Source organism: Geotrypetes seraphini, chromosome 15 (genome assembly GCF_902459505.1).
Source record: "Geotrypetes seraphini chromosome 15, aGeoSer1.1, whole genome shotgun sequence".
Lineage (NCBI taxonomy): Eukaryota > Metazoa > Chordata > Amphibia > Gymnophiona > Dermophiidae > Geotrypetes > Geotrypetes seraphini.
In genome coordinates, this window is record NC_047098.1 from 50,557,439 (window position 1) to 50,582,723 (window position 25,285).

At 43.1% G+C, this 25,285-nt stretch overlaps 1 protein-coding gene across 2 annotated transcripts in view; it reads right to left on the minus strand.

Moving 5' to 3' along the window:
- DDX52 (DExD-box helicase 52) overlaps positions 1-24,895 on the minus strand; it is a 55,454-nt gene extending 30,559 nt beyond the window's left edge. The window contains exons 1-9 of one of the 2 annotated variants that reach the window (XM_033922711.1): positions 24,762-24,895; positions 22,555-22,789; positions 20,390-20,535; positions 18,941-19,126; positions 17,323-17,466; positions 12,248-12,359; positions 10,865-10,937; positions 6,060-6,263; positions 4,343-4,433 (exon numbers count right to left, since the gene is read on the minus strand). In XM_033922711.1, the coding sequence (XP_033778602.1) occupies positions 4,343-4,433; positions 6,060-6,263; positions 10,865-10,937; positions 12,248-12,359; positions 17,323-17,466; positions 18,941-19,126; positions 20,390-20,535; positions 22,555-22,789; positions 24,762-24,848 (1,278 nt within the window). In that variant the 5' untranslated portion in view covers positions 24,849-24,895. The remainder of the gene's footprint in view (positions 1-4,342; positions 4,434-6,059; positions 6,264-10,864; positions 10,938-12,247; positions 12,360-17,322; positions 17,467-18,940; positions 19,127-20,389; positions 20,536-22,554; positions 22,790-24,761) is intronic. The other variant, XM_033922712.1, reaches the window with a different exon arrangement.
- Between the last annotated feature and the right edge of the window lie 390 nt (positions 24,896-25,285).

Below are 25,285 nucleotides of genomic sequence, written 5' to 3' on the forward strand. Positions count from 1 at the left end.
CTGTCTTCCCCCCCAGAGCAAAGCTGTTTGCCCCAAGCACACCCCTCCCCCCATAGCAGCCCCCTTTCTCTCTCCCACTGACTCTCTCTCTGGCCCCCTTTCTCTGTCTGTCTTTCTGTCCCTCTCCCTGCCCCTGTGTCTTTCTTTCTTTCTGTCTCCCTCCCTCCCGCTGTCTGTCTGCCATTTTTCCCCATTTCCCTGTGCAGCAGCATTTCCATCCCACTTCCCTATGCAGCACCAACAGCATTTCCCTCCTATCCCCCCCCCCCTTTCCTGTGCAGAAGCAGTAGCAGCATTTTCCCCCACCCCCCTTTCCCTTCTCTTACCTTATCTTCCCTGCTCCATTCGGCCCCTCCCCCTTCTTTTACTGCCGTTGTCCTTCTCGATCTGGCCTGCTCCTGACCCTCCCACCGCCGACAAACCTCAGGGCTCCAGCCGCGTAGGCAGCACTTTAAACATGCTGCTTCGCGGCCTTCTACTGCCGATTTCCTCTGCCGCGTCCGTCTCCGATGATGTCATCAGAGACGCGGCAGAGGAACTTGGCAGAGAAGGGCACCAAGCAGCGTGTTTAAAGTGCTGCCTACGCCGCTGGAGCCGGGAGGTTTGGAGAGAGAGAGAGCATAGTCGCGTGCATGCGCCTCAAGCCCCTGCAAGCGCCGTGAGGTGTCAATTAGAATGTTGCCACAGAAGCACACCTCATGGCGCCAAAACTCACAAATTTTTGAGAGCGCATGCGCGCTCTAGCGTTTTATTATTATTGATGGTGAATTTATCATTTTACACTTATATTTTTTTTGTCCTGGATTTAAATTACTGGTAAACATGGCGTAAATGCGCATGAGTCGAAGGAAGCTCTGAAATGAGAGGGCATAGGATGAAGTTAAGAGGTGATAAGGCTCAGGAGTAATCTAAGGAAATACTTTTTTACAGAAAGGGTGGCAGATGTGTGGAATAGTCTCCAGGAAGAGGTGGTGGAGACAGAGACTGGGTCTGAACAGCATTGCTGCTGCTGGGTCAGACCAGTGGTCCATTGTGCCCAGCAGTCCGCTCCCGCGGTGGCCCTTAGGTCAAAGACCATTGCCCTGACAGACTAGCCCTACCTGTGTACGTTCCGGTTCAGCAGGAACTTGTCTAATCTAATCCTTAGGTTTGTATACCGCATCATCTCCACGTTCGTAGAGCTCGACGCAGTTTACAGTAGGAGAAATAGGAAGGAACTACAACAGAGGATTAGAGGTAGAAGTGTGAAGAAAATTTAGAGGACTTGGGATGCCAAGATATAAGAGTTTCCTTGATTCCTAAGTTGGAGGGAGACTTACATTTTTTGAGAAAAGCCAGGTTTTCAGATGTTTGCGGAAAACTTGGAGAGAGCTCAAGTTCCGAAGAGGGGAGGTAAGGTTGTTCCAGAGCTCAGTGATTTTGAAGTGGAGGGAGGTCCCTAGAATTCCTGTGTAGGAAATGCATTTTAGCGAGGGGAAGGATAGTTTTAATTTGTGGGAGGATCTGGTGGTATTAGGGTTTGAGGAATTCCAAGAAAGAGGGATAAAGGGAGGGAGGATACCATATAGGATTTTGAAAGTTAAACAGGCGCATTTATAGTGGACCCTGGCGATTATCGGAAGCCAGTGGAGCTTGGCCAGGAGCGGGGAGACATGGTCAAATTTACTTTTAGCGAAGATGAGCTTGGCCGCGGCATTCTGAATCCGTTGGAGTCTGTGGAGGTTTTTCTTAGTTAGGCTTAAGTAGATAGAGTTGCAATAGTCCAATCTGGAGAGGATAATGGATTGGACAAGGAGGGTAAAATGTTTTTGATGGAAGCAGGATCTAACTTTCCTCAGCATGTGAAGGCTGAAAAAGCATTTTTTTACCAAGGATTGGAGGTGGTCATTGAAGGACAATGTGGAATCAATGATGATGCCCAAGACATTGCTCGAGAACTCAAGCTGCAGAGAGGAGCCAGAGGGTAGTGGGATGGAGGTGGGTAGGTGATCTAGTTTTGGACCGAGCCAAAGAAGTCTTGTTTTGGACTCATTCAATTTCATTTGCACAGTGTGGACCCAGGATTGTAGGTTCATTATACAAGAGGATATGTTCTTAGACAGGTCAGTGAGGTTCGAATCGGTCTCGAGGAGGACGAGGATGTCTTCTGCATAAGTGTAAATTGTTTCAAGGGGGGATAGGTGGAGGAGTTTTAGGGAGGACATATAGATGTTGAAAAGGATAGGGGATAGTGGAGAGCCTTGCGGGACTCCACAATTCGGTTTCCAGGGGGAGGATGAGGTGCCATTCATGTTAACAATGTAAGAACGAGAGCGGAGGAATTTAGATAACCAACCTAGGACTGTGGAGTTGATACCTATCTCAGAGAGTTGGTAAACAAGAATATCATGGTGAACAACGTCGAAAGCAGCGGAAAGGTCAAATTGTAGGAGGACGGCGAACTTGTTTCGAGAGTGAAGTTGTTGAACCCTTGAAATCAGGGAAGACAGTAGGGATTCGGTGCTGAAGTTAGGACGAAAGCCATATTGATGGGGTAAAAGAATAGAGAATCTCTCTAAGTATGATGAGAGTTGGGAAGAAATGATGGACTCTAGCATCTTGGTTAGGAGAGGGATATTTGCAATTGGGCGATAGCTGGATGGTATGGAAGGGTCAAGGTCAGATTTTTTCAGTAGTGGGGTCAAGGCGATATGACCCATTTCTGGGGAGAAATGGCCCGACTGAAGGGCGGAGTTTATGAGAATGGTGATAGAAGAAATAGCCTGAGCGGGAATGTTCTTGTATAGGTAGGAGGGGAATGGGTTCAAGGAGCAATTACAGGATTTCAGTTTGAGACAGAGATTGAGGACCAGAGATTCAGATACGCGCTCAAAGGTGGTCCAGGATCTGTCAGCTGGGATAGGGTTGGAGACCATTAGGGTGGGAGTGGAATCGGTGGGCACTAGGGAGTTGTAAGAGACTGAAGGAGGGAAAGAGCATCTCAAGGAAGAAACTTTATCGTTGAAGAATTTTGCTAGAACATCGGCTGAGGGAGAGGAGGGGAGCAAGGTGGGGTCTCTTTTGGAGGTTAGAGAGCGCCAGATATTGAATAGAGTACTGCTTTGATTGTTGGACCTGGAGATTTTGTCACCATAGAAGTTCTTTCTTGCTTTTTTTAGTGCTGTATTGTACAGCTTGATATTGAATCTCCAGGACTGTCTGTCTATAGGACATTTTTATTTTTTCCATATGCGCTCCAGAGCTCGACATTTCTGTTTTAGCTCTCTGTGATATGGGAGGAACCAAGGGGCCTTGCGGGGATAGGAGATGGATTTAGTGGAAAGGGGGGCGAGGGAAAGATAGGTGGATTTGGAGAGAGCGACCCAGTTATGCCAATTAGTACCTGAATCTGCAGGCTTAGGGGCATAGGAGAATAGATTGAGAAATTTAGACCAGAACAGGTCGCTTGTGATTTTTTTGCGGAAGGTAATGGGGTTGGAAGTACGGGGTGGAGCCCCAAGGTGCGACATAAAGATGGGGAGACAGAAAGCCCCTAGGAAGTGGTCAGACCAGGGGACATGTTCCCAGCGAGTGTCGTCAATTGACGTCTTGTGAGCGGTAAGGTCGAGGAAGCTAATGAGGTCTAGTGTGTGCCCCTTTTCGTGGGTTGGGGATGGTGCAGGAGGGGTGAGGCCAAGGGAGGTGAGGAAGCTAATAAGTTCAATCGTATCCTTGCTGGTGATGTCGTCTAGGTGGAGATTGTCTAACTTTGTCTTGAATCCCTGGAGGGTGTTTTCCCCTATAACAGCCTCTGGAAGAGCATTTCAGTTTTCCACCACTCTCTGGGTGAAGAAGAACTTCCTTACATTTGTACGGAATCTATCCCCTTTTAACTTTAGAGAGTGCTCTCTTGTTCTCTGGGTTAGGCACGTGGGAACTCTTAGAAAAAGAAAATGCAGATGGGCAGACTGGATGGGCCATTTGGCCTTTATCTGCCATCATGTTACTATGTTTCTGTATTTACCAGTACTTTAGATCCAGGACAAAAAATATAAAGCCTAATATCAGTAGGAGTCTGATTTGGAGTCAGAAAGTAGAAAAATGTTCAGGCAAAGTTGAAGGCAAAGGTTTGATGTACCGACTCTACAGCCCTGTTTTCTACACAAAATACCTTGACAGAATGAATTTACATTATAATACACTATTACACTAGTATGTTAAATATAAAGTAATTTTAATTATGCTAAATGCAGTACGATATCTGTAAGTTTTTCTGCTATATCCAGACTTTTTTCTTGAAAGGTTTACACAGCAGGTTTTCAAATGACAAGAAAGTGACATGTGAACCTCAAAAAATAATTACCTTTTTGATAAGATCTCTCATTGCCAGCAGCTTTCCCGTTTCAGACCCAACAAACAAAAGTTCTTGTTCTACGGTCTCAACAGCAGAGTTCCTGCAACCAAAATCATTTATATTATATATACCTAAATTAAGGACTTTTTACCCTTCCGTTAGCCATAATTGATAAAGAGAAACATTTCCAATGCAACGGGAGCAGAGATCCTGGGTAATCATCCCAAAACCGTGAGTTTCCTTGCAGAAGCTGCTTATCATCTTCTTGCATGGCTCCACCTTTCCTCCCAGAGCGCTTTGCTGTAGTCCCTCAGCTTTCACTTCTGCAAGCGAGTTGAGAAGTTATCTTCTGATCTGCTCTGATTTATTGTTTTATTTTTCAGGTACTTTCTTCCCATATTGTGAGGCTTTTGTGCTGCAGAGGTTCCCAGTTTTTCTGTTGCCCCGGCGAGAAGACACGGCAGTGGCTTATGTCAACAGTCAGGGAGGCACCAAGAGCCCCCCTGAGACTAGAAGCTTATTTGTTGTTTTGATGGGCAGAAGTTCACTTACAGGCACTCTCAGCTGCTCATGTAGCGGGAGTAGAGAATGTTCTGGCTGACTACCTGAGCTGCCATATCCTGGACCTCAGGGAGTGGTCCCTGTCACAGAGAGCATTTGAAAGCAATGTATGGCAGTGGGGATGCTCAACATTTGATCCGATGGCAACAGTAACCAACAAGAAAGCAGAGAGGTTTTTCAGTTGAAGATATGAACCCGGATGCCTTAGTACAACAGTGGCCCGAGATGGAGTCGCTTTATGTGCTTCTCCCTTGGCCCATGATAGGCAGGGTCATTTGAAGAGTAACAGCCCACTTGGGTTTTGTGATTCTTGTTGCCTCAGACTAGCCAAACGCAGATCTAGTGCATCGGAAGACAGAAGCCTCAAGCTCCCAGTTCACCCAATGCTGTGCTTTCATCAGGGTCTGATTATCCTGGAAAATCCGAACACTTGGTGCTTACAGCATGGCTCTTGAGCGTTCATTGCTAGAGCATAAAGGCTATTCCGAGGTACAGCAGTTATTGCAACCCTTCTTCGGACCAAGAAACCGGTGATGGTTTCCGCCTATGCTAAGGCTTGGAAGAGCTTCCGAGGCTGGTGTATCAACTGGAATGTGGTACTCTCTATGGTGTCGATTGCTACAGTCCTGGTTTTTCTCCAGGAAGGTCTCAAGAAGGGCCTAGCAGTTGGATCACTCAAGATACAGATTGCGGGTCTCTCATGCTTTCGAGCACAGGTGGATAAGGTCCCCTTAGCCTCTCACCCAGATAGCTCCAGATTTTTGAAGGGAGCATTGAAGCTATATCTGCTTACAACATGGTAAGAATCTAACCTTTCTTTCAAAATCCAAGCTAGTTTGTGGAATATATGGAAATTAATGTCTGTGAGAACTGCAAGAGACATTATCAAGTATTTTAGAACCACTAGGATGAAATGAACTATAAATTCGAATAACAGGTATTGTCTTTGATCTTTGCTACGTGGTTACATTAAGTTCCTTAGACTTAAAACAGTAATATGGTATTTATGCCTGTAAATTCCTCTAATGTACACGTCTCATGTTTTCTGATAGAGGAGAAAGGCATCAATGGGGGGAGAAGAAAATGCTTTGTGATTGTAACGTGATTGGCAGTTGATAGAGCACATCAGATCTGGCAGCTGGCACAACAGTGAGATCACACTTACCTAGCTCCAACCGACACGGAAATGACATTGTCGAGATGCAGTTTACACCAGTGTTCCACATCATGAGCAAAGGTTGCACTAAACATGGCTCGCTTGACGACATGTGATGTACACGCCAGGAAAATGGATGCCAGCTGTTCTCTGAAACCAGTTTTCCCATCCTCAAACAATTTGTCCGATTCATCAACAACCAACCATTCAACACTAAGAATAATGTACACAAATAGATAAGAATTATGTAGCAAATATATACAATGGGGGGAAAAACCCATCCCCCAATTATTGCTCATTTGGTCAGCAGGATAGGGACTTATATTAGGCAACAGCATCACCTACTGGTTGGGTACAATCTCCCAAATTCTGTATAAGGTGTCTAAAGTTGCGTGTACAGCCGATGTACACACACAATTTAATTGATGGGCCTAATCTACAATTAACTCATAATTGAAGTAGTTAATTGAAAGTTATGTGCACAACTTTTTAGAAGCATTATGTGTCTTGTCCAGTGTGCATATCTAAAAGGGGGTGTGGTTAGGGGGGATCATGGGCGTTCTTTTGAGTTATGCGCAAGTTTTTGCCTATGGGCCAATGTGTGCACAACTTAGGCATAGGTTTAGGCCAAGTTTTCCTTGGCTTAAAATGGGTGCCTCATTTCGATTCCTGCTTCAGGGATGTGCAGAACTCAAGCAGTTCGTTTAATGCAGCGGTCTCAAACTCGCAGCCCAGGGGCCGCATGCGGCCCACCGGGTAGTATTTTGAGGCCCTCAGTCTGCACGCAATGGTCCACTCCACAAGTGTGCAGCGCTTGTAACCTCATGCAGAAAGTGAAAAAGCATCAACAGCTCTCACCTCCTCCAGCACCGGACACACGCACAGGCTGCACGGCCTCCAACCAGTGCTCCAAGCTGCACGTTCTTGAACGTTGCCTGCCTTACTTCTGTAACCTCACGCAAGCGCTTTCCTGCATCTGTACATGATTGTGAGGTGGAGTCCAATTGCGTGCAGATGCAGGAAAGCGCTTGCGTGAGGTTACAGAAGTAAGGCAGGCAACGTTCAAGAACGTGCAGCTTGGAGCACTGGTTGGAGGCCGTGCAGCCTGTGCCTGGAGGAGGTGAGAGCTGTTGATGCTTTTTCACTTTCTGCATGTTGCACTGCTTTCAGCTGTGTATAGCTGAAATCTTTCCTTAATTGCTTCTGATAATCCACATTTTGGATTTGTAGGTACTTGGAGGGCCGCAGAAAAAATAGTTAGGGGTCCTTTTACTAAGGCACACGTGCTAAATCGGCTAGCACACCTTAGCAAAAGGACCCCTATTTTTTTCTGTGGCCCTCCAAGTACCTACAAATTCAAAATGTGGCCCTGCAAAGGGTTTGAGTTTGAGATCACTGGTTTAATGTAATTAATCTTTAAATCATCAGTTAGAAAAAGGAATTGAAATGAGGCTCTTATCAGACAGAACAGAAGCCAGTCTTAAGATAAGTATTTGGATGAACTGCAATCTAAAATGAAGTGCTAATTGTTAAGACTTTGAAGAGTTAAATGGACAATTTCACCAGCTAACCTTTTTTCTGACTTGGGCACACTTTGTTTGTTTTGGATGAACACTGTGATATTTAACTGTACACCTTAAAGAAAATTATTTAGCACATCTGGTGCACAAGTCAAAAGAGGGAACACTAGTGATGTAACAGGAACACAAGCTATTTGGGGTATTTCCCTAGCATGTAGCCTTTTTTTTAATTTTAGTTTTTATTTAAATTTCAATTACTTCACAAGAATCCCCTTGTAAAACAGAAAGAAAACATGTATAAGAAATTACATCATTAATGTTAATTAAAATATTAATTAACAAACAAAATAAGTTTAATCTTTCTCAGACCACAACTTGGAAGAGGAGAATTCCATAGAGTAGAGAGACTCAAAAAGGAAAAAAAAAACAAATCAATAATCTGGGAATAGGCTTAACAGCTATAACACAATATTATAACTACTGTTCTACAATTTCTGATATTCCCCCTTTCGCCAGGGTCTTCAGATCCAAAAAGGATCGTAATTGTTCTGGTATAAAGAAGACATATTTGACTCCAAGGTATTTTATTAAACACTTGCTAGGGTATGCTAATAGAAATGTTCCAACAAGAGCTAATGTCTCCTTTCGCATTGTAAGAAACAATTTCCTACGCTCCTGTGTACATTTGGTGACATCTGGGAAAATCCAAACTTTTTTCCATGAAACATAGTTTGCGAATTCCGAAAATACAGTTTCATGATAGCGTTCAGGTCCTGCTCAAAAACAAATGAAATCAATAAGGTGGCCCTCTCAGTATTTTCTGATAAAATAGTTTCCAACAGCTGGGTGATATTTAAAGAAGCATCTTGCTGAGTCTGTGATTCAGGTGTGGCTCCAGTAACTTTTTTAGTTGGCAAATAATAAATTTGATTAATCGGCGGTATATGGTCTGAGGAAATTTTTAATATCTCAATCAAAAATCTTTTAAACATATCTAATGGTGCCACACCAAGAGCTTTGGGAAAATTCAGTATATGAATATTTAATCTATGATTATAATTTTCCAGCTGTTCAGTTTTTCTAAGCAAAAAGTTTCTCTCTTTAATCAAGTCATTAGTAACAGCCTGAACGTCTGTCATAGTTGTTTTAACTTGTTGAATTTCATTAGAAAATTCTTCTTTAGCATTTTGAAAAGACTTTCCCAAGAACATCCACAGAACATCCTGTGAAGACCTGGTCATTGAGGAATTCAGCCTCTCGAGAGCTTCCCAAATACTCTCGAGGGTAATCACCGCCGGTTTTGATGTTAACAAGCCGGTTTCCAAACCGGCTCTCTCTTTTCCCTGACTTGCTGGATTTATCGCAAGCCCAGCCCCCTGATCCGGGGTTCCCCCTCGTTCTTCCTCCACACAGGGGCCTCCCAGCAGGGCCGCAACTACAGCAGGGAGTGGCAGAGGAACAGTTCCTGGAAGGGAGAGAGATACCTCCGGCTCGAAGTCTCCAACTGCTCTCTCTGGTGAAGATAGCCTGAGCGTGCCTCCAGGTAATTCTCTGGCGTTATTTGTGGCGGCGATGTAATCCAAAATCAAGCACTGGACAGGAGTAGATGTCCTAGTCATAGTGGGGTTGGTTCGGGCACTGCCCTTGCGCTTCGTATGCGGCATTTCCAAAACAGGAGTTATAAGGCGAAACGGTCCCGGATCGATGTTAGTTCAGCCGCCTCCGTGCTGCCGCCATTGCATGTAGCCTTTTTGAACAGTTTGTACTGCCAAAGTTACTGAAGTTCTCTCTTTTCACAATCCTTATATATTGGATGGTTTATTTTACACAGTGCTCATTCATATATTTTGTTTTGAATTATAGGAGTTGGTTTGAGCATTGTGATTATTATACCTATTAGGGGAATTTTTGATAAGCTGGATTTAAAAACATACATAACTAGCAGTACAGCCATTAAGCTTACACACCCAGCCTATAATCAAGCCAACATCACTCACTCTCTGGACTAGATCCACAAAACACGGTCATTACGACCGAGTAAGTCAAAAATTTTTGGCTCACTCTGGAACAGCAATCGATGTTCCACAAGTTTGCTTGCAAATGATTTGCAAAGTGGTTCGTCATAATCCTGTCCAATTAGTCGCTGTGAGAGCGACTTCGACACATGCAGAGCCGGTTTGGGGATACCCAAACAGCTGAGTGGCAGAAGCCCCAAAGCAACTTCCTGCCACTCAGCTGTTTGGGCTTTGTTCTTTTTTTTTTTAATGGCATAGATGGTGTGTGTGTGTGTTACACATGCACAATATCTGCCCCATAAAAAACTCCAAAATGGCGGCCTTTCCCTTCCCAGTGCATTCTGGGATGCACAGGGAGGGGCCTAAGGCTCCAACTGGCTCAGACACCTAATGGAAGGGCCTGAACCAATCAGGGCTTTAGGCACCTTCCTCTGTATTCTGATTTGGGGATCCTTGCGGGTGGGGGGTGTCACAGCTGGCATGCAAGGTTAGGGCATCGATCGGATGCCTGGTTTTAATATTAATGACCTCATTTGCATGCCAGAATCAGAGAACGTAAGTCCGCACCGAAAACCACGCGGTGAGCCTTTTTGTGCATTGGGTCGACAAATCCAATCGGTCGCTAGACCTGTCAGACTGGTTTAGTGACAATCGTTAGGCGATCGGATACTTTAGTGCATCTAGCTCTCTGTCACTTATATGCTTTGAATTTATAAGCAGATATAAAAGCCTTGGACTTTAAACCCTCTTAAGTGTGGAAATACCTACTGTACTTGAATGAACCTTGAGCTACTGTTTAGAAAAGTGAATAACTGAATTTAAAATCCAAAATATGTCCTTTACATCAACATATACAAAAATAGCCCTGAATGTAAAAGACCTATATATTAATTATTTTTATAACTCCAAGAATCTGCATCTACACAACACTAGCCTTCAAAAAGCATTTTTGATTAGGAGTACAAAAATAAATCAGGCAATATAAGAGCGCTGCTCAAATTCACATAAAATGCACAAATAAGAGAGATATTTAATAATCTTGGGTCATCTTAAAGTATGATAGTGAACCCATCAATAATGATTTAGAATAGCCCAGCCAGCTTTGGTCCTTCTTGGTCACTTTGTTTATTAACAAATTCATATAAAAAGCTGTATTTCAGAGTGCCAACAAGCACCCTGCTTCCACCCCCCACCCCCAATCACCTGCACCCCGATGAGCAGAAAGACCTCCCCCCACCAATTCCATAAATTAAAAACCAGAAACGAGCTCTTCTAATACCTGGAGAGGTCTATTATTGGTGGGTCTTGCTTTAATAAATAAACCAGTCTGTTAGGCGTTGTCACTAGTATATCTGTAGGAGAAAGAGTGACAGATATTAGTGAATATACATTTATTTATAAATCCCCAGAGAAATCCATTTCTCACTGATAGAACGAAAGCCAAGAGACATTCTCAAACTATCCTCCCCTTTCCTCACTCTTGGGGACTTTAATATTCATACTAAAATGACCTCTCTGATTCTTACGCCTCTATCTTTCTTGCTTTAACATCCAGCTATGCTCTGTTACTCCTGCTCACCAGCTTGATCTTGTTTTTTCCAACTGCTCTATCTCAAACTTCTCCACCTCAGTTCTTTCCCTCTCTTGCCATCATCTGATAACTTTCACACAATCACCAACATCACCTTTATCTTTTTGTCCTTGCCTCATCTTTCTTCAGGTTTCTCCTCCTTTCCTCCCAGTGGTGTAGTAAGGGGAGGGTGGGTCCTCCTCGGGTGCCGTCATGGTGTGGGTGCTGGCACCCTCCTCCTCGCGCCCGCCCCCCTTCCCTTTCCCCATACCTCTAGTTGTTCACCGCCACAAGCACCAACTTCATTGTGCTCCTCGTGACCGCGTCTGCTCTCCCACCGACGTCACTTCCAGATGCCGCGCATAGGAAATGACATCAGAGGGAGAGAAGACGCGGTCACAAGGAACACGCTGAAGTTGTTGCTCGAGCAGTGAACAACCAGAGGTACGGGGAAAGGGTGGGGGTGTGGAGGGTCGGAGAAGGGGCACCACCGCCCCAGTTTCCTCTCACCCTCACTTTGCCACTGCTCCCTCCTTACCTTTTGCCTGTATTTTTAAGCTATAAACTACATAGTCGCCGTTGTTGGCTCCCTTAATGTGAATGAATAAATATCTCGCAGCGTATTAGTGCCGCTCTACAGAACAATCTGGCAGCAGCAGCAACTCCAGCAGGAAAATTCAGCATAGGGTCTTGCCAGTTCTCACGTGCTAACAGTCCCCTTTGTGCCCTGCCCTTTGAATGAGTTTCCATGGTAATGAAGCCCATGAGAAAGACGGGGCAAGAACACTGCAAGGTCTGGCATCATTCATAGGCTCAAAATGTCCCTTACTAAATATTCCTGCTCAAACTGCGGCCGCACCAGGGCATGTGATGGAGGGACAATGGGAGAGGAAAATTTCTAGGCTGGGGGGGTATTTGGCTTCCCCACATTTCCATTGCCTAAGGGTGCTCCATTTTAAATCCAGCTTACCGAGTACATGATTATTCTCAGGTGTTGGGGGAAGGTCAGGGAAGTGAACAGATGCATCAATCTCTATAGGCCCTTACAACAGTACGATTGGATTAGGCTGGTGAAATAAGACTGTCTCTTACCAAATTTTTTTGCCGATTTTGCACCAAACTTCTTTGCAGCCTCAGCAGCTTTATGGATCATGTGTATTCTGAAACCTGTCCCCTCAGAGAGTTTCATTAGTTCTCGCTGTGTCTGAAATATACACAAAGCAATTTGTTCCCAGATCAGACACATTGTTGTACAGGTAGTACAGATGTAAAAGTGAATTGAGAAAAAGACAGACATAGTATCTTGTCACACCTGCCATAACAGAATAGTACTTCCTTAAGAAGCTTAATATCTAAATAAGATCAAACATGCAACTCTAGAGAAACCGTTCTGCGGCACTAATGAGGCCTGTTGAACGTCTTTTACAAACTTATCAAGATGTATTATAGAAAAAGGATTGCCAAATCTTGAACATTTAAAACCAACTATCTACTTCCGTTCCCAGTCTCCAACCTTCTTGTCTTCATAACTGCATCTCTAGCATGGACCTTGACTTTTTGAATAAGGAAAAAGGTAAGGAAAAGAAACTAACCTTCAAAAATATGAGATAGCTTTTCCAGATATTGTTGCCTAAGAAAAGCTTATAAAATAGACAAAAAAAGCAAAGGTGTAAATGGAAGAAAAAATAACCAATACAGTTAAATGGAAGGACAAGACATTTTTGTAGACATATTAGTGAACATAAGAATTGCCGCTGCTGGATCAGACCAGTGGTCCATCCTGTCCAGCAGTCCACTCACACGGCAGCCCCCAGGTCAAAGACCAGTGCTCTAAATGAGTCCAGCCTCACCTGCGTACGTCCCAATTTAGCAGGAACTTGTCCAGCTTAGTCTTGAAACCCTGGAGGGTGTTTTCCCCTACAAGACTCCGGAAGAGTGTTTCAGCTCTCCACCACTCTCTCTGGGTAAAGAACTTCCTTACATTTGTACGGAATCTATCCCCTTTCAACATTAGAGAGTGCCCTCTCGTTCTGCCCACCTTGGAGAGTGTGAACAGTCTGTCTTTATCTACTGTCTATTCCCTTCAGTATTTTGAATGTTTCGATTATGTCTCCTCTCAGTCTCCTCTTTTCAAGGGAGAAGAGGCCCAATTTCTCCAATCTCTCACTGTACGGCAACTCCTCCAGCCCCTTAACCATTTTAGTCGCTCTTCTCTGGACCCTTTCGAGTAGTACCGTGTCATTCTTCATGTACGGTGACCAGTGCTGGACGCAGTACTCCAGGTGAGGGCGCACCATGGCCCGGTCTAGCAGCATGATAACCTTCTCCAATCTGTTCGTGATCCCCCTCTTTATTATTCCTAGCATTCTGTTCACCCTTTTTGCCGCCGCAGCACATTGTGCAGATGGCTTCATCGACTTGTCGATCAGAACTGCCAAGTCTCTTTCCTGGGAGGTCTCTCCAAGTACCACCCTGGACACCCTGTATTCATGCATGAGATTTTTGTTACCGACATGCATCACTTTACACTTATCCACGTTGAACCTCATTTGCCATGTCGATGCCCATTTCTTGAGCTTCATTATGTCACTTTGTAGATCTTCACAATTCCCCTGTGTATTCACTACTCTGAATAACTTCATATCGTCTGCAAATTTAATTACCTCACTCGTCGTATCAATGTCCAGATCATTTATAAAGATGTTAAAGAGTACCGAGCCCTGTGGCACCCCGCTGGTGACACTGTTCCAGTCTGAGTATTGTCCATTTACCCCACTCTCTGTTTCCTATGCTCCAGCCAGTTTTTAATCCATGTGAGCATTTCACCCTCGATTCCATGGCTTGCAATTTTACGAAGTGACAGGTAGAAGTGCAAAAAGTGACAGGAAGAAGTGCAAAAAGTGTCATTGTGAGACTCAAGAGGTAGAATGAGAAAAATGTAGAAGCTGATAAGAATAAAGTGGAATTACTTAACAAATGTTTCTGTTCTGTGCTCACAAATAAAAGGCTGGTAGTAGGACTGCAGAAGACAAACCCAAATAGAAATAGAAGTGTGGTAGACTTTTGACAAATTTTCAGAAGGAATTAGTTAAACCAGTGGTTCTTAAACCTGCCTGGGGGGAATCTCAGCCAGTCGGGTTTTCAAGATATCCCTAATGAATGTGCACGAGGTAGATTTGCATATTCATTAGGGATATCTTGAAAACCCGACTGGCTGGGGGTCCCCCAGGGCAGATTTAAAGAACCACTGAGCTAAACTAAAGGTAGACAAAGCGATGGGATCAGACGGCATACATCTGAGCAATGAAGGAACTATGGCTTTGCTGTTTGACCTTTCCACTGCTTTTTTAGAATTAGAAGTTGTCTCAGAAGATTGGAGAAGCACAGATATAGTCCTTCACAAAAGTGGAAGTAAGAAGGAATTGGGAACTACAGGCCAATTAGTATGACCTCTATGGCAAGTAAATTAATGGAAACCATTCTAAAACAGAGAACAGTGAGTTTCTGAGCCTGAGGTAACAAGGTTTTACCAAAGGCAAGTCTTGTTGGACAAATCCGATTTCTGTGTAACCAGAAAGTTGAAGAGAGAGAGAGAGAGAGAGAACTAGATACGGTGTGCTTAGATTTTAGCAAAGCCTTTGACATGGTTCCACACAGATGATTTATAAATAAACTGAGGGCCTTCAGTATGGGCCCTAAAGTGACTGACTGGATTAGAAATGGGTTGAAGTGGAAAGTAACAAAGGGTAGAGCTAAATAAGCCACAAGAATTGGTTCTTTTTAACATTTTTATAAACAATACTGTGAAAGGGCTGTCTGGTAAGGTTTCTCTTTGCAGATATTAACATTTGTAATCATGTAGACACCCCTGATGGTGGGCATAACATGAGGGGGGACATAACGAAACCTGAAAATAGTCCAGAATTTGGCAGCTAAAAATTGACACTAAAACACCTAGTGATAGAGTTTAGGAGATGAAGCCCTTATGTGCACGAAAGAGGAGCAAGACTAAAGGGGGAATTAATCAAGGGGGGTAATAAATTGTAATGGGTGTTTTAGTGCTAGTACCCTTAATGAATAGGTGTAATTGTATGTGATGATCTTAAGGTAGTGACAAAAGCCAGAAGGATGCTTGGGTGCACAGGGAAAGGCATGGCTGGCAGAAAAAAGGAAGGCAATAATGCCTCTATATAGGTCTCTGTATAGGTCTCTGGTGAGTCCTTATTTAGAGTACTGTGTGTACCTTCAAAATGATTTAAAGATTTCAATATGTATACTTTGGAATAAAGGCAGAAGTGAGGAGATAACAGAGATGTTAAATACCTTCATGTCATAAATGCACAGGAGTCTCTTTCAACTGAAAGCAAGCTTTGGAATGAGGGGACATAGGACAAAGGTGAAAGGAGACAGACTCAGGAATAACCTTAGGAAACACTTCTTCATAGAAACAGAATTCAAGCAAGCTTGGGACAGGTATATAGGATTTTTAAGGGAGAAAAAGGGATAGGCGATGGTATAGATGGCAGGCTGGATGGGCCACAGGGTCTTTATCTGCTATCATTGTTTATGTTTCTATGATGCAGAGGTCAGGCCAAGACCTCTGAAACCAGTGACAAAACTATGAAAGGATACAGGGCATGAACCAGGCCAGCACTGCTTCCTAGCTTAAAACAGAGCCCCGAGACCAGAACTACACACTTGGGCAGACCCCAATCTGTGTGCCTTCACAACATGTTCCTGCTGCTGCTACCACCACCACTAACACAATTTTGTACCCCCATTTTTTAAACCAAAAAGCTTAGAAGGGGAGTTAAGGAAGAAGAGGGGCTCCTTTAACTAAGGTGCACTAGCGTTTTTAGCACACGGGAAATTACCACGCGCTACGCTTCTAGAACTAACGCCAGCTCAATTCTGGTGTTAAGGTCTAGCGCAGGGATCTCAAAGTCCCTCTTCGAGGGCCACAATCCAGTCGGGTTTTCAGGATTTCCCCAATGAATGGGGGTATGCATTGAATGGGGGTATGCATTGAAAGCAGTGCATGCACATAGATCTCCTGCATATTCATTGGGGAAATCCTGAAAACCTGACTGGATTGCGGCCCTCAAGGAGGGACTTTGAGACCCCTGGTCTAGCGCGTGCTATTCCGTTCTTTAAAGCCCTAGCGCACCTTAGTAAAAGGAGCCCTAGGTCTCTGGAGCAAGAAAAAGAGCAGTTGTGTAGATTAGAATTCAATATATCAATTCTTACGTTGCCAACTTAAAGGTCCTGCTGAGGACTGCATGCCACTCCTCAAAACCAGCCACTGCAGCCAAATTCTGAATGTTTGGCAAACCTCCAGCATGTGTGCTGCCATCTATGATAACTATCACTAACATTTCAACAATTTGTACATGCACACTTTAGACAGCATCTTGTAAAACTTTCCCCTCATGATCACAGAACGATTAAAATATTTTATTTTTTCACAAAGATCCATAAATAAAGATTCCCATATCATTAGGACACATTTAAACAGTTCACAGTCATAAGCGCGCGGGACAAAGCCATGCCGACATTTGAGAGCAGACAGTTGAGCGCAAGACTCAAGCGCGCCACCGTAAAAATTTACTTAATAGTGTTCGTGCTGCCGTTGGGGGTGGTTTTGGGGGGTTGTAACCCCCTATTATAGAGGAAACAAACTTTTTCCCTATTTTATAGGGGAAAAGTTAAGTTTTCTATATAATGTGGGGGGGATACACCCCCCCAACGGCAGTGCGAACACCCCCCCGTCGGAGCCCTTTAAAATAAACTTTTACAGCGGTGCGCTGGAGCAATTGTCTGCTCTCAAATGTCGGCGTGGCTTTGTCCATCGCGCTTTTGTCCCATCACCCATTTAAACACATGAAACACTGGTTGAATGAGAATGATAATTATTTGCAGCTAAAGATTTTTAAATAGAAGAATTAGTAATATAAAATTATTTTATAGCAAACAAACCCACCTTTTACAAAACCGCGGAAGCGGTTTTTAGCGCAGGCCAGTGTGCTGAATGCTCTGTGCTGCTTCCAACGCTCATAGGAATTGTACGAGTGCCAGGAGCATCAAAGATCATTCAGCGGGCCGGCCAGCACTAAAAAATGCTTTCACAATTTTGTAAAAAAGAGGGGTGAGGAGTAAGTTTGTCATACCTGGCTTGCTAGCTCTCTTGTAGGTGACACAATCAATGCCCGAAAACCCTTATTCATGGGTTGTTTCAGGTGTGTCAGGATGGGGATAATGAAAGCCAAGGTCTTCCCAGAGCCAGTTGGAGCACAGGCCAGAATCTCACGTCCCTAAAGATATAAAAGCAAAAAACACATTGAAGATACAGCTCACTTCTATACAAAGCATTGGGTTTAAGGTTCTGTTCCATTTATCCGTAGTGAAACCTTCTAAATTATATTTTGTGTTCAAAAGAACCTTCAGAACATTTAGACAAAAATGACATTTTGGTTGAACAGGCACCAAATACAATCCTTAACAAAAATAAAATCACACACTTTTAAACGAGTCTGTGGAGATGATGCGGTATACAAATTTAAGGTTTAGTTTAGTATAAAGATGATAAAAGAGGCAAGACAAAATGACTCATACCTACTTCGCAGATTAGTTCATTCTTAGATTATCTAAGATTAATGTTACCTAAAAACTGGTACCCGTTTCCTAGTAAGCAAACCAGATTTCAGGCTATGATTTTATGGGATCTTGCGATTCCATTTTGTAAGATGAATTTAAAGATTTTGATAATGATACCGTTTGTTATTGTCGAGACATGTTTAGCATTTGTGAATTATGTATGCATGTGATTTTGTAAACTGCATAGTTATTATGCGGTATATAAAATTTTAAATTAAATAAATTTGGCTTTTAACTTTTCTTATTAATGAAAATACAGTAGGGTCTGTTAATCAGGATTCACCTAACTGGCAAAAAAAAAAGCGCTGGTGGAAAAAAAAAGTCCCCCCGAAGCACCGTCAGTAGTGGTCCTAAGCCACAAACCTCCCTCCCTCAAGCCCCGAAGAACTTCAAGTGGTGGCAGTCCTGAGCCGCGAATCCCACCTCCTTCATGACCTGAAGCACCAGTACGGCAGCATGTTGAGCCGCAAATCCCAACTCCCTCCGTCACTCAAGCCCCAAGCAGCTGAGAGGCAAGCCCCCCTCCCTCCTGCCCCGAAGCACCAGCAGTCCTAAGCCGCAAAGCCCTCCTCCCTCCCTCAAGCCCCTTAGTGGCAAGCAGCAGGCAGCAGTCCTGAGCCACGAACCTCCTCGCTCCCTTCCTTACCCGAGCACAGCCAGTCAGGAGACAGCCTCAAAACAGGCTGCTCGCGGCCAGCCACGGCAGGGCTTTTCCTCCGACGTGTCGCATCTGACTCATCAGAGGAAAGGCCCTGCAGGGCTGGCCACAAGCAGCCTTTTTTGAGGCTGCCTCCTGTTGACTGGCTGCGCTTGGGTAAGGAAGGGAGGAAGGGAGCGAGGGGTTTCGTGGCTCAGGATGCTGCCTGCTTCTGCCATTTCAGGGCTTGAGGGAGGGAGGGAGGGAGGAGGACTTTGCGGCTCAGGACTGCTGTCGCTTCGGGGCGGGGGGAATTGAGACTGGGTTAGACAAGGTTTCTAACACACTCTCAATTAACCAGAAAAACAGTTATCCGGTATCCACCAATCCCCGTGGGTGCTGGATAGCCGAGATTCTACTGTATGTTAAAGGGAGGAAGGCTTTAGTCAAGCTGCAATTTTAAAGAAAGCAAAAATAAATTGGATTGAACTTACATGGAACATAACTGGAACTGCCTGCATCTGAATTGGGGTGGGAAGGCGAAAGCCAGATTCTTGAATATTCTGCATGATCCTAGGATGGATGTTATATTCCTGACCAAGTTGCTCAAATGTGGCAACCGGTTCAGGAATATCTGTTCCTTGAACATAAATCTTGTGTTTCTTCCTGAAATAGTTTATCTAGAGATAAAAATGAATATGGAACATAAAAAATTATGTAGAGTCAAATGGTTTTGCCCTAAATTAGTATGAATATACTGATGACTACTATATCTTTAAACTGTTAGGACCTCTGCAACAAGGATTAGTTACAGCTGAGAAACACCCAGTATCTATCACTACTCTTACAGTATTTCTTCCACCAAGACTTAGGAGCCAATCTCCTAAACTGCCTTTAATATGCGTTAGAAATCACTGTTAGCACGAGCAAGTTAGTTAGCACATTAGCAGCACCATTACTGCGTGGATTTAATGTGAAATGCATGCTAATAAGATGCAAAATAAGCTTATTACCTATTAGAATAGCAAAACATTATGCATGTGAATCTATGCATGAAAATATGCTTCCCAGACAAAACCTAAGGCAATGAAATCTAATCAAAACATCAGCTTAGACAACAGCATATTACACAGATATAGGACAAGGGCTATCTGAGGCCGTGCCCCATTACATTCCTGTTTGTGTACATTAATATCTGTTATGCGTGCTAAGTAGTAATAACAAGGACTCGGAAAACCAACAAAATTTTCACACAAATACAAGGAAATAAAAGCACGGTTCTACCCATTTTCAAAAGTCAAATATTGAGATACACCTCATCTTGTTTTTGGGAGTTCATTCCATAATTTCAGAGCATAATAAATGAACAGAATGTGTTCTTTGCAACTGTTAACTTAACCCTGGCGAAAGCAAGAATCATCATTCTGAAATGTTAAACTAAAAATTCTAACAATCATAATAAGTTTCTTATTAACCTCTGGCTGTACTTCATTTGCCATATATATATATATATATAAAACAAATTTTTTCCAAGTACCATTTGTAAGCCCACTTTACTATCAGTAAAAATTTTTGGCAGTCTCCCCTAGTGCCAAGAAAGGGTCTGTAAAGGTGACGAGATGCAGCAGCCATGCCATCTATTATCAATCTGGAGTCAAAAACATCACGATCTTTTGCCCTATAGATAGATGTGAAGGCATCATGGGCTTTCACTAACACAGTGGCCATGAAGGATAACGCACATGATAAATCCTAAGAATCTAATTCCTCCTTATGATAATAGGAAAGCTATTTAAAAAAATCACTGTTTCAAACCAATTTAGTTTCATATTGAGGGCAAAACTGGTGCCAGTTATTGAAACAATTAACCAATATAAGCAAAAACAGACACTGCATCAAAAAACATAAATGAACCAAAAATGTTTACTTTAAAAAAAACTCACCTTTTCTTGTCTACGTTGCTCCAGTTTCTCTGCTGTGAGTTTCTTTTCCCTCAAGTTTCCAGTATCTTTCAGTTTTGCTTCCAAGGAGGACATCCAGAGTATACCATCACTTTCTGCCTCCTTACTACATGGATCCCTTACCATTCCTGCGGTGTAGAGGGAAACACATGGAGAGAACAATCATTATTCAGTGCAGTCTAAAATCAGGAAATATATTTTCACTCAAAGAATTGTTAAGCTTTGGAACTCATTGCCAGAGGCTGTGGTAACAGCAATTAGTGTAGCTGGGTTTAAGAAAGATTTTGGACAAGTTCCTGGAGGAAAAGTTCATAGTCTGCTATTGAGATAGACATGAGGAAAGCCACTACTTGCCCTGGGATCTGTAGCATGGAATGCTGCTGTTGTTTGGGTGTCTTGTGACCTGGATTGGCTACTTAGAAGCAGAATACTGAGCTAGATAGGCAATTGGTCTGACTCAGTAAGGCTACCCTTATGTTCTTAATGTCATTTTTATTTTATATAAACTTGATGGCAGATAAGGGCCAAATGGCCCATCTGGTCTGACCACCCACAGTAACCATTATCTCTTTCTCTCTCCGAGAGATCCCATGTGCCTATCCCAGGCCCTTATGAATTCAGATACAGTATCTTTCAGTTTTGCTTCCAAGGAGGACATCCAGAGTATACCATCACTTTGGCCCAAATTCTGTAACCAGTGCCTATTTCGGAGGTGCCTATCTAAATTGAATAACAAGCTCAATTAAGCTTTTTAATCCGCACTGATTGAAACATAGGCGCCTATCAAGAAAGTGCGATTCCGCAACAAGGCGCCTCTAAAAATGTAGGTGGCCTTCAAAAAAAATAGGCGCTATGCACATTAGGCGTGAGTGCGGCTACACATTCGGGCCCTGATTCTGTAAAGTGCGCCTAACTTTAGGCGTAGTTTAGGCGTCCGATTTAAGTGGATAATGAGCGATTTAAGGGTCTTAACAAGCGTTAATTGGGACTTAGACAGGTGTCAGGCAGGCGTTCTCAGAATATAGACACGAGCTGGACGCAGGTGTTTGGAAAACTTGCGTCCAAGTATGTAGACATGGGTGTTACGAGGGCGTAATATGGGCATAATGTGGGCGTGGTTAAGAATAGGCACTCTAACAATTCTTAAAGTGAACTCAAGACAGATCAACCAAAATACAAAATTTTTCAGTGATGAGAAATGTACTGTTTTATGGGGTGTCAGAAAGACCTTTGAAGACAAACTTCAAAAGATTCTTAAGATCTTCATTCATCTTCATTCATCCCCTATGGCTTTGTGAATAGTCATTTAAATAATTATTATATAAATAAGATAATAACTTAGCTTTTTTCTGTTATTTCTTTTTAACTTCTTTTTTTCTATTAAATGTATTGCATTGCTTTCTCTAGCGGTCAGCATATATCGCTCCCCTGCCGCGTTTCGCCTATCTTTGTCAAGGCATGGGGTCTGGATCATTAAATGCTCCTATCTGTAGTGTTCAGCGGCTTATGCTGACCGCTAGAGAAAGCAATGCAATACATTTAATAGAAAAAAAGAAATAACAGAAAAAAGCTAAGTTATTATCTTATTTATATAATAATTATTTAAATGACTATTCACAAAGCCATAGGGTTGAATGAAGATCTTAAGAATCTTTTGAAGTTTGTCTTCAAAGGTCTTTCTGACACCCCATAAAACAGTACATTTCTCATCACTGAAAAATTTTGTATTTTGGTAAGAATAGGCACGACATAGACACTAGTTAGGCGGCAAACCGCGTCTAAACATCATAGAAAATGTTTACAGAATCGGGGCCTAGGTGCCTTGTTGCAGAATCACTGCTCTTAAGCGCTCAGCCAGGCGCCTAACTTAACTGTGCCTAGAGCTGGCCTATTTCTTGGGCGCCTCCAAAATAGGTTCCGCTCAGCGTGATTCATTAAACAGCACCCAATTTTACTTGAATCGCGCTGAACAGTGTACAATTAGGCGCCTAACTTTTGGGCGCTTCTTATAGAATTTGCCCTTTTCTGCCTCCTTACTACATGGATCCCTTACCATCCTTACGACGTAGAGGGAAACAGTTTCTTACAGCATAACAGAAAGATCTGCCATTAACGGCCTGTTGCTTCTCATTTGGAAAGCATCATACCTTGATTTTTTCTCTTTTTCTTTCCTTTCTTTTCAGCTTCATGTAGGTCTCTGTTTCTTTTCCTTGTGAATTCACTTTTGAAGGGTTCAACTTCATTTTTCTTAAGTGAGGAATGCTTTGTTTTATCATTTGGTCTTCTCTCGCTTCCCTCATGTTTTTGCCTTTGCCCACTACCAAAAAAATCAAGTCCATCCACAGCCTGGGAGCCAAATTCCTTGTCTTTAATTGTAATCACCTGGAAATTATGCCACTTATATAAAAACAGTTTGAAACGTTTGGTTCCATTTTTCCAAGACACTTTTAAAAGAAGCCATCAGGCTGCAACATTTAAATGAAAACATTTACTTCCAAAAATATTTTGCCAGTAGTTTCTCATGGTGTTACTTGAAATTAGTAACTAGACTTAATAAAATTATGATCTGCAGCTCCATTCTTTCCTCTGCAATGCAACCAGAACTAAAAATACTTAATGTAATGTACGACTGACGAACACACTGTGTGTTACTTATAATTGTTCATGTATAGTTTATTTAAGGGCCCTTTTACTAAGTGCTTAAGTGTGCACTAATGCGGGACTTTCCAAAGAGAATAGCATGGGGACAAATTTTTCCCCATCCCTGCGGGAACTCATTTTCCCATCCCGGAGAGTTCTTTTCCCGTTCCTGCCCCATTACTGCAAACTCCATCCTCATCTGTACAAGTCTCAAACACTTTAAAATCATAAGTGTTTGAGACTGGTGCAGTTAAGGCAGAGCTTACAGGTATGGGACAGCAATAAAACTCGTGGGGATGAGGTGGGGAAATTGAGTTCTTGTGAGGATGTCATTCTCTACTTTCCCACGTGCTAGGCCCATTTCCAGTAATGCCGTAAAATAGACTTTTTGTATTAATTGGATTCCTGGTAATATCAAATAAAAAGAGAACTTGAATCCACAATAAGAGAGGACAGCACCTCTTGTTTTAAGCCACTGATCTCACTATATCAATTGCCTGAATAGACTCCATTAGCCCCACCCTCAAAACCATAAAATCAGTTTATTTCAATATAAAGCATTCTTTTCCCTAGAAGATTTATACCATACTTCCCAGCATTTTAAACTCCATGAGAATTGTTTTGCAGAACAGAATTCATGCTTCAGCTTTGTAACAGAATCTCCTAAACCAGTGGTTCTTAAACTTATCCTGCTGAGGGACCTCCAGCCAGTCAGCTTTTCAAGATATGAATATGTGTGAGCAAGATTTGCCTATAAAGTAAACATGCAAACTATTCTCCTGCTTATTCATTAGGGATATCTTGAAAACCAGAGTGGCTGGGGGGACCCCCAGGACAAGTAAGAACCACTGTCCTAAACTATATCTTTTAAATGTGCATGATTTTTTTAACCAAAGAAGCTATCACCCATTTCTTAAGTCTTAGTGATCACTCAAAGCAAAGGAAAGAGAAGATGAAGGATCCTTTTATTAGTCTTTTGAGGGCCGCAATCTAGATGGGTTTTCAGGATTTCCCCAGTGAATATGTATGAGACCGATTTGCATACAATGGACGGAGTACATGCAAATAGATTTCATGTATATTCTTTGAGGAAAACCTGACTGGATTGCAGCCCTCGTTCCCTACCCCTGCTTGTGTAATGAACTGGAATAAGTTGCGCCAGTGCCTCCCAAACCTCTGACCACTTAAAAATTCACCTCATCCAGATACTGAAAATAGCAGACCTTCACACTTAGGCATAAAGACAGCAGCACTTGTGGCAGTCAGCACAGTACTCTGTTTCACTGTTTGCTCGCAGATCTCAGTGCTCTACAAGGGATTTCCAGACTAACATGAGGAGCACATGGAAGGAGAGAGAGGCAGAGATCTGTGAACATTCAGTGACTCAAAGGACCTACATGCTGACTTGGGGGTCCCATCCTAGTTTGGCTACAAAACAGAAAACATGTTCATTATTAGCAAAAAAAAATATTGAGAATGGAGGGTGGATCCTGCCACCAGAGAGTACTGCAACTTCCACGTGAAGCAAACAAGACGATTCGCCCCTAAACTTCTAGTTGCTATTTTCCCGTTGGTGCATCTGAAAACAGCAGAACTATAAGAACTAGCATGCAGTGGGACACACCAGTCTGTTCGAGCGAAAGTATTGAGGTGTCAAGCCTACGTCCTCTCCCCCAGCAGCGGGGAAGGGACGGCCGCCTCCTGAAACCCTTACCCGAAACCTCTCGGCATCTGCACTGAAGCGCTTCACGTCAAACTTCGCGCCAGCTCCCAACTTACGGAACAGATCGAAGGAGTCCATGCTTCCCCGGCACACCTGAGGGGTGGGGGTGGGACTTCGAAAGGATATGACGTACGCACGTGTTGGACGGAACGGAAGTGAGTTAATAAAAGCCGCGTGAGAGGCGTGGGACTCTGTAGCTAGTCCAGCAGGGGCAAGAGAAGTAGCTGGGAATTTACTTACAGCGAGCTAAGGCAGCAGCAAACATTACTTCTTGTTTGTATAGATTATTATGGTAGTATGTTAGTAAACGAGTTCCTCCCGACGTACTCGTGGAGTTTTATGTAGAAAGCTTAAGGCAGGAGTGTCCAATGTCGGTCCTCGAGGGCCGCAATCCAGTCGGGTTTTCAGGTTTTCCCCAATGAATATGCATGAGATCTATGTGCATGCACTGTTTTCAATGCATATTCATTGGGGACACCCCTGGCTTAAGGATAATGGGTACAATCAAAGCTGTT